General features: G+C 46.6%; 1 protein-coding gene across 1 annotated transcript in view; it reads right to left on the reverse strand.

The window, feature by feature from the left end:
• Positions 1–9,195, reverse strand: part of Elk (Eag-like K[+] channel) — a 74,413-nt gene extending 65,218 nt beyond the window's left edge. The window contains exon 1 of the mRNA XM_077659834.1: positions 7,942–9,195. Coding sequence (XP_077515960.1) covers positions 7,942–8,017 — 76 coding nt within the window. The 5' untranslated portion in view covers positions 8,018–9,195. The remainder of the gene's footprint in view (positions 1–7,941) is intronic.
• Positions 9,196–17,497: the final 8,302 nt, after the last annotated feature.

Genomic DNA, 17,497 nt, shown 5'->3' on the forward strand with positions numbered 1-17,497 from the left:
GGAAACCTTAGTGCGCAACGCGCCCGATTTCGCAACGGATTCTTTAGAAACGCCGCAGAAGATTTTCACGGAGAGTTTTTTGATCACCGGATGCGCTCGTTTTTATGTACCTCGCTGTTCGCAAACAGCGAACGGTGAGAGCGAAGGCGATTATTCGCCGGCAAAGGAAAGGAAGCAAGAATATAAGGGTCCAACCAGACAGTAAGAGAGTAAACAGATTGTTTTTGTGTAGCGCAGAGTTAGTTTGCGTCTTCACTTGCAAACTCTTACAGCGCACTGACGTCGTCATAACAATCATAATGGGCCTGACCACGCCCACTGCAGGGCAGAGATCTCTTCCATGTTTCTCCAATTATCCCTGTCCTTTGCCAGTTGCGCCTACCCTATGCTTGCAAACTTCCAAATCTCCTCCGTCCACCTAACCTTCTGCCGCCCCCTGCTCCGTTGGCCTTCTCTTGGAATCTACTCCGTTACCCTTAAGGACCAGCGGTTGTCTTGCCTTCGCAGTACATGCCCTGCCCAAGCCCATTGCTTCCTCTTGATTTCGACGTGTACGTCTCGTTCACAACAGTTTTAGTGCACCGTGCTACCACTGCGACCGGCAGATGTAAAGCACACTGCCGCAGCCTGGTAACAACTGCTCAGAGTACTTCAGCTCGGCGAGACGAGTTTTTTCCCTATAGTTTTTGTTTTGTGCTATAATAATTAATAATAATTGGTTCTTGGGGGAAAGGAAATGGCGCAGTACCTGTCTCGCATCTCGGCCGAGAGCGGCCGCGCCGTAAGGGAAGGTATAAAGGAAGGACTGAGAGAAGAAAGGAAGAAGTGCTGTAGGGGAGGGCTCCGGAATAATTTTGACCGCGTGGGGATCTTTAACGTGCACTGACATCGCACAGCACACGGGCGCCTATTGCGTTTCGCCTCCATCGAAACGCGGCCGCCGCGGTCGGGTTCTAGCTCGGCTATACTAGACTAAACTAAAACACGTAATCCATTTAACACCACATATAAGCCATATTTCACCTAGACCTTCCGAAGTGGAGGGATACACGGATAATTAAAAGCGTTTCACTGCACAACGACCGCTTTAGCTTTATTTATGCGATTCTTGATGACAAATTAAAATTATGACTCCTCGTTTCAACGGTTTTAGTACGTCCATTTCTGCTATGTAAGGCGAGATTTTTTCCCTTCTAACCTAATCTCATAGCATGTTTTTGTCAGTTGTCGGTCCCTTCAAGAGAACTTATTGCGGTATTTGGATATGGCTCCAAAGTTGTCTCCCAGGCTAGCTGTTTGAAACAAATGGACTAAAATGTCAATCATCTTTAAATTTTGTCAGTGCACCATTCCTAACAGGGGAAAAAAAATTCCCACGAGGCGACGAAGTGGAGTCTGGCCTGGCTGTCTCCCCATTCTGTCCATTTTGTCCGTAATCTGAGACAACAAATCACTACCTGCCATTCTGGCGACGCCTCTCCTCTTTGAGGAGGCGCTTATTACAACATCCATTTTAACAGGTGGGTGTGCCTATTTCCACTGCTGTTGCTCTTTCGATTGTCACTTCTTTGCTTGGTCGAAGCAGCAGGGGTGTGCGCTGTGCTGTGCAAAATTTTCTTCTAGACACGCAGTGGCTCTTTTTCTGGTATTCTCAGGCCTTTTTTTTTCTTGTTTTCTTCAGGCTTTTTTATCTAAGGCTTTTTCTTCCAATCCAGTCAATGCGAACTCGAAACATTACATACAATATACCCGAATTCGCACATAAAGCCATCGTCCCGTATTGAGTATCGTAGTTAACAGGTCCCCTATACCTAGTTCCGCCGTCCAGTCTGTCAGACAATAACCTATTGCATTTTATTCCCTCCAGACGCTTCTGTCTGCTGCAATTCACCGCCTGTGTATGGGTCACTTTCCCGTAGTGGGTAAGCGCTATCTTTGCTTGACGCCAACAACAACAACCCACACTATCCTTCTCCAACTCAATTTCTACATCTTATACAAACTAGTGACGTCACAAACCGTGCCGAGAGCCTCGACACACTTCGTTGTAACAGCAGCTGCGCCTTAAAAAAGCAGCCACGGGGTATGCTTGCGCATGCTACTGGTATTGGGTAGACTTCAACAACACATTCTAATATCAACACCCGAAAAAAAGAAAGTCTTATACTCTTTGTTAAAAGAAAGCAAGAGACAAAAATTTGAAGACTATTTATTGTGGAGTGAATTACTAGTTTGCAAGGACAATGCTAACGCTATGCTTGCGAGGACGTTCCTACATCTGCTCGTAGTCACAACAACCACTGACCCAAAGGTCGGAGAGGAAGCGGCGTCTTCAGTTACAAAATTTGCTGATTATGCGAATAAACAGCCGTTAATTCCGCATTTTCATGGTCCTTCTTCAAACTCGACTTTGCGGGAAGTCTCCAAGAGGATTGAAATTCTGAACCTCAGCCAATGATTTTATCAGACAGCGCGTGTTGTAAGCGGTTTTGAACATACCGATAAACGGAAATGCGTCTTTCTTAATGCAACAACGCTTAACGTAGTGCCCACTACGGTGGCATATAAAATTCGAACTTACTTTACTTTCGCCTTGATTTCGATTCTCAAACATTAAGCCCACTTTATTCACCGCCCAGGCCAAAAAGCAGCATTTAATTGCACTCACTGTTCTTTAATCTTGTGGTTTTATAGCCACTGCCTAATTTCAAAAGGACAAAAGTTCTCTTTTCTATGATACATCGTTTCGTAAAGAGAAAAGAAAAAGCTATAAAATGTGAAGTGACGCATGTCAGTATTCCGGCAGACGGAAACAAATTTAATATTTCTGAAACAGAAAAAAAAAAGTGAAGAAAGTACGCACTTTCTTTCCGAGGTTCACTTTATTTGGACACTACACCTATTCACTAAATTCATTATCGCAGAGAAATCAAACACTCCTGACTATACTTTCGAGTGACACTGCCTAAGTCTTTTCGTGGGGTACACGAAATATATTGCCGGGACAACAGTTTAAAATAGCAAAGAGCCAAGAAGCATATAAAAAGACTCGCGACTTCTAACTCTTTTCGACCTTCGGTTACATTTTTACCTTCGCGTCCGACCCTCCCTGCACTCGAGACGCAGCGACCTCGGCCTCATGCGGTCGTAGAGAGAGAGACTCCTTCGGGGGATTCGACACGCCGTCTTGCGCCGGCTGTGCCAGCGTAAGCCGACACCCGCCGCAGTCGCGCTGCGCGCTTGGCCTCCGAACACGCTGCGATTTCTCGCGTCCTTGGATTCGCCCTCTCCGTTTCCCTCCGCCCTCTCCGCTTCCCTCTTTCCCCCCAGACACGGCGGCGCACAGGGCCGGAAGGAGGATCTAGCGTGGTGGAAAAGAAGCAGTGTGGGAGTAAAGAGGCCAGGACGGTGGTGGACGGCTTCGTGCCTAGTTTTGCTCTGGGTTGTTCTTGCTCTTATTTTTTTCACTCACTGCTTAGGAGACAGTTTCTCGAAGAACATGCGTGACATGCTTTTTCTTTTAATAGCTAGAGGGGAGTCCTTCGTCGTTGGACTAGGCGCCGCTCCTAACGAGAGTCAAGACTTTGAGGAAAACCAATGTACTACTGGGGACAAAAGTTTCCGGGACGCTAGTTCCGGGGAAAAACGTTTATTGTAGCTCCACCTCGCTACCCAGTCGCCTGTTATTATATAAATGCATTAAAGGTCTAAATACTCCTTCCTCTGTTCACAATATCAGGCGACTCGGTAGCGGGGTGCAGCTACAATAAACGTTTTTCCTAGAACTCCCGTCCCGGAAACTTATATCCTCAGTAGAACGTACGTTGTCAAAATTCACTCATGCAGCATTCTCAACAGACCCGTATCGCTGAGGGCAGATATGCGTAGTTATGGTTAATTATAATAATCTAGTAAAGTTACTTAACCAACGTTTAAACATTAAGGGATAAATTGTGCGCACGACTGAAAGTTCGGTGTATAACGTTAAATTACGCTTTTAAAGCGTCATAAATTTTGTGGCCGTAACGTTTTTGCGTAAGTGTATTTCGGCGCCCAGTACAAGGCACGCGAAATCCGAGGTGTTCGCGACAGGAATATATATTACGACCATCCAGCGCTTTGTAGTGCCCTCCTACTGGGCGGTAGCAAACGTGAGCCTGATACTTTCGTGGTCGCATTTGTTATCATCGTGCCATAAGTCTTGCCCGCCTTCGTCATTTTGAGTCATTCCTTCTTAAGGGAGCGGAAGTAAGCGCGCCGCATAATCTCATATTCTCACACCTGTCTTTCGCGCGCTGTTTTCGCTGCAATTTTCATCACATCATGTTACAAAGATACCGTTGTTTCAAGGGTTATTGAAAGGTAAATGACTATGCCGTGGTGTTCACTATACGCAAGTGCACTGAAAGAGGTATTAAACTTATTTGAAAGCGCGAGGACAGTGTAATTAATGCCACCAATTGTAAGACTGTCAGTGGTATTTGTTCAATTCAGGTATAAAATGTTTTAAAGCCTATTCCAAACTTTGTTTTAATCAATCAAGCCGTCGAACATGTTGAGGTGGAATTTATTTGTCAGTTACCTCAATCTTGAATTAAAATTGTTTGATTTTATTACATCCGTGGTTCTATATCAGAAATAAGAATAACCTTAAAAAACGCAGGAGAAGGGAACACCCTACTGCCATTTCCTAAGCGTCTGTGTTCCTGATGCCTTTCCTGAGAATCAAATACAGCTCAGAAAGGAAGTCAAAGAAGATGGTGAATTTTTATGGCCCATCTACGCTTTACTGCGGGTGCAAATGACCAATATATCGCGTTTAAAGCGAGTGACGTTTAAATGTCGCTTTTATGGCTCCGGTTATTCTTTTTTTAAGCTCACATTCCATAGCATTCACAGATAAAAAATAAAAACTTAAGCGAAGACCTAAGCTCCTCCTTAATGGTACGCATGTCACTATAGCGTTAAAGGGACACTGAGGAGAAATTGAAGTTGGCTTGTATCGATGGAATACCAGCTCCTGATCACAAAAACGATGACACTATTACTGAAAGAAAAGCTCTTGTAAGGTAGAAAATAGCAAGAACCAAAATACAGGTACCGCCGCCACAGGCCAATCTCGCAAGTAGAAGTGTAATGACGTCTTAGGACAAGAGACGCCACCTTGGAGAAATTATCCTTCCTACATGGATGCCGTGAATCTGAGGCTGACAAAGGAAGGTTGCGCGGTTCAATATTAAAGTAAGCATACCGATAGTGCACTTTTATCACACAAGGAAGGCAGACAAAAGACAACCTGAATGTTCGAAGCAAAGAAAACCGATGCTTTGCGGCGCCAGAGGCGGCCAGGAGAGTTTCGATTTGTTATGGCGCTTCGCGTCTATGAGCTTTGCGTGCCCCGTGGTTTTGTTTTTGACGAGCCTCGATTTACAAGCGCCGAACAGCAGAGGAACTCCAAGTGCCGCTTCAAGTGCTAGTTAACCTTTGAAGGAGCCTGTTAAGGCTGGTCACATGATCGCCACGGTCGATGAAAAACTATGATGGCACGATGGTCGGTGTTAGTACAAGGCAGCACTTGTGTATTCGCACGCTTGCCCGGCGAAACATTCCCGGCTGTGCCAGTCAACTTCAAACTACTTAACGGAAATCGTTTATTAGGGACGGAGACAAGGTACAAAGCAGTTAAGAAAAATTGCTGATGGCCTAGCTCTGTTAGGCCAGGATATACGTAGCGAAAGCGCGGAGACTTCTGCATCGGAAGAGTGCATTCACTAGGTGCGCCTTTATTCATGGTTAAATCTTGAGCCGTCGTGGCGGAGTGGTAGCGTCTCCGCCTCAAACGCGAAAGGCCCTCGATTCCGAGCCTCGGCACAGGTTTTTTTTTTATTCAGTGAGTGGGCGGGGGGTTTCAGTGGCTCCCATAGATGCCGCCACCGAATACGTTGGTTAGCGGTTAAGCGCAGGCTCTGTTAAGGTGCGTTTATACTCCGGCGTAACGCGCGCACGCGCGCTGCATGGCGACGTCACGTCGGCCAAAGCGAGACCCTCTATACTCCAACTGCGCTTGACCGCCGTCGCGTTCGTCGGCTTCGGCGCACTCTGACCGCACTGGTGGAGACTTGGAGCATGTCTCTATTTCGCGCTGAGTGCGCCAGCCGCCGCCGGCCCGGCCAGACCGATTCGGCTCCGCGGCGAGGTGCGCGTTGTGGCGTCATTCAATAGCTTTGGCAGTTGGACGGAGCTGTTCTTTTCGAGCTCTCGGCTAATTTAATCCATTCACAGCACACATCTGAATGTACATGCAAGTGGGCGAGAGAGCCCGATAAAGTGGACCCCGTACCTCTAGAAACACGCGGAAGCCGTTGAAGCGTCGTGCGTCGGCTTTACTTTCAAGCCGCCAACTATAAACGCGAGCGCCCTTGAGCACCCATCCGTTTTTTTGTGGAAAATAAATAAATAAATAACCTGGCCCTTGCAACGGTGGGAGACCTCGACGCCGCCTGCTCCGCCGTGCAACCGCACCGTTCAAAGAATCACAATCCGTTGGCACCAAAGCGCTGGCCAGCCTCCGATGGGTGCAACGCGCCGACCTTGTCCTGGCGCCTCGCGACTCCCCGCAATGGTGTTATGATATTTAGTTTGCAGCGGCTGCTCACTGAGGAAGGGGGAAACGACCCGCCGGCGCCTAACCTAACCGTGCTTCCTCAAAAGCATCGCACGCTCTGTGGGGCTGAGGTCGCTGAAATGCAGGCCTCGAGGTTTTGCGAGAACTTCGTCGTCGGGTTCGGTAACGGGATCCATCGTAACTCTGGCAGGGCGCCGGTGCAAACGTAAACGAAGCGACGGTAGCGACCCCCGATAGATGTCTTCAACGTGCGGCGGCGGTAGCTTTCATTTCGGCTGCTGCTAGACCACACCGCTAGCGACCAGAAATCACGGAGTCTGCGTTTACGTCATGTATCACGTCACTCCGTCCTATGACGTCATAAGAGTGCGCCGTGACGTCATAAGAGTTCCTGAGTTTGAATCGAAGCGGCGGGAAAAACTTTTTCAACTTGGAATCTAAATTTACTTGAAATAAATGCATCTTTCGCTCCCGGAAAAGCGGCAAAAAAGCCATGAAATGCCGATCTATCAGATTTTGCTAACAAAAAAATTTGATAGAGTTCTCCTCAGGGTCCCTTTAATGGCCTAATGCCCATATATGTCCAAATGGTCGTTCTCTATTTTACATTCATAGATCGCTGGGAATTCTCATACGACTCCTGGCGCAGGGGTTAAGCGTTGCGTCACTGCCCCGGCGACCAATAATTATTTCAACTGCCATCTGCCACGGTGAGCTGGTTCTGATAACGTCACAAGGTCACGGGAGTCAGGTGGTTCACCTTCCACCTAGGTTGCTCCTCCGGAGATTTTTCGTTCCCGTCATCGTCGGCGACGGGTTTTCTGCTGAAAGAGACAATTAACGCTATCACGTTAAGAAGTTTCAGTTAATAAAGTACTTTACCATATTTCAATATTGCCGATATTGTTTGAATGATGTATGCCGCAAACCATGTTGCAATTTGGTTGCCGTCTTTCTGGCGTCGTTTTCTTACATATTCCTTAACTTGAAGTAAAAAAACAACAACAACAGAATGATTTATAGTTGGTAACGTGAATGTTCCAGCGTTCGCTGGTTTGTGATCGCGAATAAATGGCGACATATTAGAGGTAATATTTTCGTGTGGATGCTTTAACAACTAGGCCAACACTACGGCACGCGGGAGTGGCTTGGAGGTGCTGGTTGTACAGTGTGGGAGGTGCATTTTTACTGGCGGGTGCCCGGAGGTGTGACTACGGATGCCTACGCCAGCGGCACAAAGCTGATGGAAAAGCTACCTCTGAAAAATCTTGTAAAGGAAATGAAGAAGCTGAGTGAGAGACGAAAGGGGTACTCACGAGTTCCATCAAACCTGGTCGCGATGGTGTCCAGGAAGGTGTTCTGGGGTGCGAGCAAGCCCTTTCGCGCAGGCATGGCTCCGCCAGGTCACGTGTCGGGCCGAGCGCGCACCGCCGAGGAGGGGCTGGCTGTATGAAGGGGGGAGGGGGCGACAATCTCCCCTCCCTCTCAGGTCATCTTCCCGAGGCCTCAGCCTCCGGTCACCTCGGGCTGCCGACAGGCACTGGCGATGCACACCGGGAGGGTGACACACTCTCCCACTGCTTCCCCAGGAGGACGAAGTGCGCAAAAACACAACGGGGGTATCTGATCGATGTTCTCTTCGATCAGAACGGTTGTAATGGCGAAGCCTGGCTCCTCACGTGCCTTGATATTTGCTGGATGAGTGGTGAAGGCCGTATGGGTGTCATTGAGCCAGTTTAAATTGAAGTCAAGTGCTGGAAGGCTCGATCTGGATGGGTAAGAACTTCCTTTTCACACGGTTGAAGAACCAGCAGTCGTGGTTTGATCGAAGGAACGTACAGGTCTGCACGGTGGAGAGGCGAACTTCTGGTGGGCATCGGAGCCAGTTCTACCGGTACGCTGACAAGAAGGCCTCATCATCTAGATTGCTGCTTTTTTTTAGAGGGTACAGTTAGGGGCGTCTGCAGGACAGAAGCTTCATCTTGTAGCATCAACAGACACAGAGGAGGCAGTGCGGTGGGCTGTTAAGACGACGTTCAGCGGCGTGTTCGCTTGCGATGGCTTGGGAATCTTGCATAAGTGTCGAGAGTGCGTGGAGCGGGGTAGAGAAGGCCGCTAATGCTGATATGAACGTGAGAAGGTAGCGGTGGTGGTTCTAGTCGTAGAACGAAAAGGCCACGGGACGGATAAGGCCAGTAGAGGCAAATTCTTGTGCACAGTGAAGCAGACACCAAATCTCTTGAGGGCCGGTGAGTTGGAAGTTCAGGTGAGAGGCAGCTTCTTCAGATGAGGAGAAGGGCGTTCTTTGTCGAAACAGTGGACGAGGTGGTTGAGTGTCGTCAGTGCTGCCCAGCGAGTTAAACACTGGCAGTATCGAAGTTTTATTTCTTTTTTTTCACAGGATAGGTGCAATCACTTATACTGATGGTAACGTGTCTATTTTGACATCGACGACACAGAGAAAGCGGTTGGTCCCCACCACGCTATGTCATACGAACACCTAGATAGCAATCGAGGATACGATGTCTTGCAATATTCATTTTTGCCGGCGATGCGTTGCGTAAGCGGTTCCTGCTTACTCAGCTACTACCGTGGTAGAAGTCTTGGTTCAGAGGCGTCCGTCGTCCGGTTTGTTTCGAAATCTGGAACCAGAGAGAAAAAGAGAGAGAAGAAGGCGTAGGTTAGCACGCACTTTCCACAACATTCATACAACTTGCAATGCTCAGTGAGCTGAGGGCTGAACATAACGAAACGCTGATAAGTACGCAGACAAGATCGCAATTAATCTTTACACCAAATGTTTTAACGAGCCAGCTATATTTTTCTCGTTTAGAAAATGTAAACACAAAGGTAGCTAATTTCATTACTAAACATTCTCTGCTGGTAAAGCAGTTTAAAATACATAGACATAATCACGAACAGGCTAACTTTTCATCGGCAGTGTCAAGCAACGTTGAATTTCACTTCAAAGGGTTTGGCGCCGAAGGACCCGACGAAAAGCTCACATTACAAGTCCAGTATGACGAAAACGCTCTTGGTTCCAGGAGTAAAAAAAAAAAATGCATCCACATAATGCGGCTACTTTCCGTCCGATCCATGAAGTAGACCAGGTTGTGAAATTATTCTGACTTTACTATCGTCATACATGCGCGTCTTCCTCTTACAGCATAGTGTCGACGGTCCAACTCCAGATTTCAAACTCTCGATGTACTGAGGGCGAGGCCCAACGATGTTCGCAAATCCGCCCAAGTCGCGCCACCACTCCGGCAAGAGTGACACGCCGCAGCGGGCAGTACGGCGCACTGTGGAACGGCGCACCCGCTTTTGTACTGGGAGCGAGGACGCAACGTGGCGCCACCTAGCGCAGACCTCTCCATGACGTAGCTCGTGACGTCATATGACGTATGCCACCTGGGACGCCCCCTGGGAGGCGTGTCATGCTTGGCATCACTACGCATTAGTGCGCAATGCGCATTAGCTTTTTGCAAACATTTTTATACACGTGAGATTTCTCTATGGATGCTGCGTACCGGGTCGTACAATTTAAACGCCCCTTTCAGAGCTCTTGTGTTGTGAATCCCTCCTTGTACAGCTGTTCTGTTCTTTGTCGCTCAAGTTTTCGACATTTCGCCGTCCAAGAAAGTGAAGCGGGAGTTAGATCTCGGTGGCGTAGTTGATATTAGCACTGAAGCTAACGAAGTGAGGCCGGATTTTTCTAAAAAGCTCTGCAACCGGTTATCGAAGCGAATAACGGGAAAAAAAGAAACAAGGAAGAAAAAAAACTTGCAGGCATACGCGCGAAACGTGGAGACAAATGTTTCAAAAGTGCATTCCAACCTATTGCCCTACAAGCCGGTGTATTCTTTTTTTTTATTTCGAGGATTTGTCATGTGAGATAAGATGGGGCAGTGAATATACTATAGAAGGTCGTGGAGACTATTGTCATCCAGAAACCTGAGCAGGCTCCGGCTCTTAGTGTTATACGTCAGCCACAGAGTGAAGTCTTCCTGACTAGTAGCCGTTAGAGCAAATTCCTGTAGTTGTCTTGTTCTTGATTCCCTTGTTCCGGGACACGTCCACAGCAGATGGTGAACATTCGCGTCAGCGGCGGCCGTGGAATATTTAGGGCATGTGCTTGAGACTGCATTCTATAGCGGATATCTTCTTCCTCGTTTACTATTTCTCCTACACATGCTCCCATGTATTCAGTGTACGCTATGCGCTGTCGCGAACACAGCGCAAGTTTTTGAAGACTTGCGTGGAATTTTGTATTATTTAAGTCAGCTCTACAGAGTGCACGCAAAATTGGATCCGCGAATATCTGGCGTGCTCGCTCTAGAGTCACTGCCCACCCAGGCTTGCGATGTCAGCGAAACGTCTGACCCTGCCATCTTATTTACGTTACCGCAGCCATTTCGCGCTTACACATAAAACTAATAACGCTTACAGAACACGTTAACCACGCGTAGTCCATGAGCAGTCTGTTATCGGCAAGGCAATTTCCGATGACGGCCTGCTGAACTGCAAAAACTTTAGCACTGTCACTCATGCACTTTAGGGCGATTCGTTTTTTGCAGATACTGAAGCCAACGCCCCAACTTTATGCATTTTCTCCACTCACTGGCGGCCGACAGATCTGCGATACCAGTCGGACTTCGGTACTGCAGTGAAGCATCTCCAATAAACTTTGCAAGCAGCGAATAGTCGTAGGGCAAAAGGAATAAGACAGCGTTCTGCAAGCCCTTCGAGACGGCAAAATGGCCGCAGGCGAAAGTGACCGGTGCATCGCCAATACTCCTCCTTTATATTTAGAAAGAAAAAAAAAAGCAGCCGTCACCGCTAAACGTTTTTTTTTCTTGTCATCTTATCAACGTACTCGCATTGCAGTCCTAGTGAGACAGCCTTTCTTTTTTTGAGTTTGGGGGATATACAGGGAAGAATGCTGTACCAATGGGCTGAAGGAATGACGTACGCTATCGGTGACCAGAGGGCATGGACATGCTCGGCTGCTGAAATAGCCCTTCTTCACATTTGCGTGAAGAAGCTTTCACTTTTTGTTCACATCCTTCTAGTTATTGTGGGCGATTTTCTTCTTTCGCGAAAATACTTGCACAGTCTTTCGATTCAACTGGCGCGCCCATTGGGCTTTTACAGAGATGACATCAGTTGACCCAGAGGTACTCGAGAAAGTGCTTTTCTATGTTGACGCTAGCCACTTTTTAGTGTAGTGGCTCAGTCTTGGGTTGTATGGCAGAGCTCTTTGCCACGTAAAACGATGTGCGTTGGTGCCTTTACGAGGCACTGGTCTGCAGGGAGTTATAAAACGTGGCTCTCCGCGTGGATTCTTTACTGTGCATTGCGAAACCTGGTGTGTCTTGGAAAAAGTATGAATTAAAAAGTAAAGGAATAAAAAACGAGCCACTCCGTCCTTACGTTTTTTTTTATATGAGATCCACCGAAGTAATGGTGGATATTTGGTTTATTGTCTTTTCCTTAGGAGGTAAGCAATAAATGAAGCATGAACGTCGATAAAGTAGTAGATCTGGGACCAGAAGATAATAACAAGGAATCTATACATGTCCGCATATATAATTCATAACTAGGTACTGAACGCATACACCATTTTTAAAGCACTTCGCAGATTACTTTCCTCGGGGAAAAAAAGGTAAGGTATAAAAATAGAAAGCTCTTAATGTTCGGTGAAAGAAACTCTGAACGAAAAGTAAATTATCTATCGTTTTCCTCTGCGATCCTATACTACGAAAGAAGAACTTGTTCCACTGATGAGCACTGGGTCCGTTTTGCAGTGGGCGCGCCAAGTTTTGGAGCTTGTTAACAATAACCATGAGGGCATGATACGTCTGTTTGCTGCAACGAATGCACATATACTAGATCAATTGGTCAACTCATTGTTGTTCAAGGAAGTTGAGTAGTGAGTCCGGATTTCGGAAACGCGCAGTGCCCTTTGAAAATGCACAAGCAAAAAAATCGACATAATGAAAAAAAATGAAATTTTGTGACAAGGTGATTGGAATTTGCACCACTCCATTTCTTCTCCAAAATGCTCGCAATCAGGTTTGTCCTTGGTAGCGTTTAAAATAATTTTTTCTCTGCCTTCGATAGAGCATGCCTGTTTGCGACTTGTGAAAAAAAGCAAAAAAAAAGAAAGAAAGGAGAAGGCTCTTATTTTCGCGCGCTTTTTTTCGCTGCGCAAGTGCGCCTACGCATTTGTGAACAAATTTCCTCCCTCAGTTATCGCCACCATCACTTCTACGCATTCGCGCTGAATGAATACGCCATATAACGCGTTTAACTTTCTTTCTGGACAACAGCCGACGCTTCGGTGAACACTGCTATTTTCAGGCGGGCCATTTACTATTTGTACAAGGCGTAGTTGCGCCCACTCGCCAAAAGGTCGCGTGGCACTGACGCGAAACTGATAACGGCCAGTGTTCTGACAGTTTGCCGCGACCTGCATATTTTCGCACTTGAAAAATAAGGAAAGCAGATAATACAAAACCATCGATTCGAACTTGCACTTTCGGCTGTGTCGTTATGTAAAGAACAGTCATTTTGAACCTTTTCTGACCTTGTTCAAGCGCAATACGTGATTCAAGCACCCCAAATTGAGCAAGGTGTCATGCGAAGCTCGAAAGAAAAAAGAGTGTAAATGATTGTCGAAAGTCTTCGATCACTTTTTTCCCCCCGATGAATGCGTAAACGATCAGACAGAATAAAATAGCTGCGGCGATGTCATTCCTTTGCTCTAGAAGCCAAGAACGTACGTATTTCGTGTGCGCCCAACGAAAGCTCTAAGCGCGAGGAGGACTCCTTGACATAGGCATTGATTTTGCGAGCCAAGCTCTTTCTGGAAGAATGCCCAAAGCTGTACATTTTCTTCACGAAAACAAATTGCAGTAGTAGTGGTGTGAACGTCCGAGATTTATATGACTCTTCGGGTTCGAAGCCACTGCGAAACACAAGTTAAGAAAGGTTGACCCAGAAAGATTTTATGACGCGAGAAAACGAGTTCATCATCGCGTTCTCTGCGTAAAGTCATTGCATAAGAATGAAGTGGGCGCATTTCAGGACTGAAGCTACACGAAACAGTAATAAAGTTTTGTCATCTCAGCGCTACTACATTCAAGACATTGTCGGCGGTGGTATAGATTTACCTGTGCCTCTAAAGCAACGAGACATACGATAGCTGGGTGTCGGTAAAGAGAGCTCCGCCACATAAAGAGCCGTAATGAGAGAAAGTCAGCTTTAAAATATTCTACTGCAGGAGTAAAACAACGAACAGAAAAAAAAATGCAATGCGAGAAACTGAGAGCAGAAATGTAAAGTTGAGCAGTCTAAAGAGAATTTTAAAAAAAATTGAGAGGCCAGGCCCCGTACAATTTCTTGAAATCTAACAGGCTTCTGTTTAAAAGAAAGCATAACTTAAACTTGAGTGGTGTAAAATGAATGAAAGAGAGAAAGAGAGAGAGAGAGAGAGAGAGAGAGAGAGAGAGAGAGAGAGAGAAAAGAGGCCAGTATATTTCGCGTTCTCTAAACTCTAGCAAGGTGCAGAAGTAAAACAGATCTTTTTACGACTGATTATCGCTTTCTGAGCAAAGCATCCAAGACGTTACCTTAAATGCAGTAGCCGTATCTGTAAAGCCATTCGAACAAAATGGCCCTTTCCAATGGCGGCAGCCTTCCTCCCTATGATAAGGCAGCATTCGTGCAGCCACTAAATAAAGTGGTGCTCTAACTTCAGAGAATATTTATAAATATGGCTTTGTCGACTTTACTAAAGAGGTTTCCGCGAATTCCGAGATACATCCGAGAAACAAACAAACCGACCACTTAGCTTCATTTCTGCGGGACTGATGCGAAGGTTCTTTCTCGGAAAGTAGGTAGGCTTGAGAAGACCACCACACGCCAGTCGCTCTAATGACTGTCTTTCAGGACTGTGTTTTCAGGACCCAATTCTGGCGCTTCACATGACAACTACGTGCCGCAGAGAAGCCCACAAAGGTCGGGAGTCCGGGTGTAATTAAGCGGCGGCGACAACCAGTCGACCGCATGCGTCCTCGTCCATAAACCATAAGCAGCCAACAAATCCCAGACCACGCCGGCTGGAGCGACGACACAAAACGCGCAGGCTGCCTTGAACTACTTTGCGAGACCGCCCCGTTATGGCGAGGACGAGGTCGCTTTACGGCTCCAGGAACAGAAGAAGGAAAAAAGAAAAAAAATAGGACGCGCAGTTTTGGTGAAGAGCGATTCAGAGGCTTCCCAGAGCGCATCGTCCGAATAGCTAACAGGAGGTTTCCCGCTGCCTTCGTTTTTAGAACAAAAGATGCTGCTCCCCATTTCCTAAAAGGGAGGCGGTATGAATGCGAACCAAGGCCTCGGTGCAGTTAAAGGGATTCGCGCCTTCTAATATTAAACGAGCGAGCCGTCAAACAGGCAGCCATTTAGGAGCCACGCAGAGCGCCGAAAATGGCCAGACGCCTCAAATCAAGTGATTTATTAACGATCACAAACTACGCTGGCTGGAGGTGCCGTCTTCATTCTGCTGCTGCTGCCTCGTTTATGCGGGAGCCTAATTAAAGTTCCTCGCTCGGCAAACGCCGCTTAAGAAACCGTACATGCGCTCGAGGTCATTGAATTCCGCGGTGGGCGGAAGGATCCAGGACGCTGCAGAGCTCCGAGGATTCCTTTTTGAGCACGCGCGGCCAAGTTATATGGGCGGCGAGTGGGAAAGGCTTCGAAAAAGGGAGCGCCTACCCCGCACTGTGTGTGTACGTTCTCGGAGCGAGAGAATAAACGCGCCTCGCTTACGATAACGACGCAAAGCCGGTGTTTACCTTAACTGAAATGGCCACGCGCAACTTCGCCGCCTGGACTGCTGGAGCTGGGAGAGGGTTTTTTGTGCAAATTTGTGAATCTTCGCCTCGGATTAATTGCCGTTCTCTTTCTCTATAGTTTCTTTTAGAGAGAGATAGAGAGAGAGAGAAAAAAAGCAGTCGTTTGGTGTTCACTCCAGTTAGTGGTGTGTTTTGAAGACAAATTTTAATGCGAACGTACCGCTGTTTAATTACATGTTTAATTACATGTGCGCCAGTCTTACCTGTCTTCCAGAAAGTTTTTAAACCGTTTTGTGTCACGCCAGCATCAAGACAGCGCTTCAGATATTCGTGTTACTAAATGCGTGAACACAGATTAACTGAGCAAAGGATAAAAATTGCTCAATCGTTTCTTTTTATGTTTTGGTGCGTTAAGTGTGCACACGACTGAACGAAATTTCGAAAAATTGGGGGGGGGGGACAAAAATCGATTGACGAATACGATAGCCGGCAAGGCGAAATTTGAGCGCAGCTATTCTGGCAGGTGGCTGCGCTACTAGCCACACTACGAGGTCTTCACATGGTAGCCACCTTCCGGTTGTTCATTCCTCCGCTCTCACCGTGGTAAGTGGCGTTTCACTCCTTTACTACCTGCCAACACGCCACATGACAGGTGGCGTGTTAAGGCGACTACGCCGCCGATGACGGCGATTACGACAACGGAACGCAGAATCGGGCGCCGAAAAGCAGCGCTCTAGAAACTAAATAGCGCGAGTTCACTTGTGGTGCATTTTATCTAGCGTCGAAATTTTCTCCAGTACGGCATATAACTTTGGGGCAGGCAAATTTAGAAGTGTCACGGCAAGCAGTTGTGAAACCTCAATACCTTGCACATCAAGTGGAATGAACCAAAGCCCACATATCGTCAAGTTATTACATCTTCGCGTCTTGAATCATTCCGCCAGGATGTTGAAAAACAAACATGGGATGCAGTATATGAATGCCATGAGAGCAACACAGCGTACCTTATCTTTATAAGTATCCTTAAGAAAATATACCACCAGCATTTTCCAGTAACACAAGTAAAAAAGCCAAAGAGAGCGCGAAAACCTTGGTTAACGAGAGAACACCTGAGAATGGTCCAGCATAAAAATGCGTTGTATGCCAAATTTGTAAAAACTAAAGATTTAAATATACTTGCAGAATTTAAGAGCTACCGGAATAAACTTACGTCTACGCTGAGGAAAGCTAAGGATTCATACCTAATAGATATGTTCGATGCTGAAACTACACTGCGTCCAGATGCAGCCTGGCGCAAGTTGAACTCTTTGGTGCGTCCCGGTACTCCTACGCTTACACTTGGCACCTTTAAGCATGGGGAAAAAGAGCTCTCCGGTGTTCCATTGGCAGATGCTTTCAATCACTTTTTTATTCAGCAAACGAAAGATAATGAACTCGATGGGAGTTGCAGTAGAAACTACGCTCAGTACGTGCGAGGAAACGATAGGACAGGTTCGCTGTTCTTGGCCCCGACTGAAACAGCTGAGGTTTTCTCTTCCATCAATAACTTGAAGAATAGTAAAACGCTGGACGTAAATGGCTTCCAGATATTGCCCGTAAAATATGTACTTGACATACTGTGCCCGATTATTACCTATATTTATAATTTGATTCTCTCTACTGGGGTTTTCCCTACAGGAATGCAAATTGCTCGAGTGATACCCATTTTTAAAAAAGGTGATAAGAACCTATTTACAAACTACCGACCGATTTCTATACTGCCTGTGTTTTCCAAAGGCATCGAGAAAATAATACATCACAGAGTGACTTCTTATTTTGACGAAAATCACTTATTTCTAGATTTTCAACATGGATTCAGGAAGAAAATATCTACAGAGACAGCACTTCTAACTCAAAAAGAAATTATAATTAAGGCATTCAGTGAAAACAAGCTCACCATGGGTATTTACATCGATTTTACTAAGGCCTTTGACCTCATAAATCATGATATTCTTCTTTTTAAATTGGAAAGGTA

Source organism: Amblyomma americanum, chromosome 3, assembly GCF_052857255.1.
Source record: "Amblyomma americanum isolate KBUSLIRL-KWMA chromosome 3, ASM5285725v1, whole genome shotgun sequence".
NCBI classification, from domain to species: Eukaryota; Metazoa; Arthropoda; class Arachnida; order Ixodida; family Ixodidae; genus Amblyomma; species Amblyomma americanum.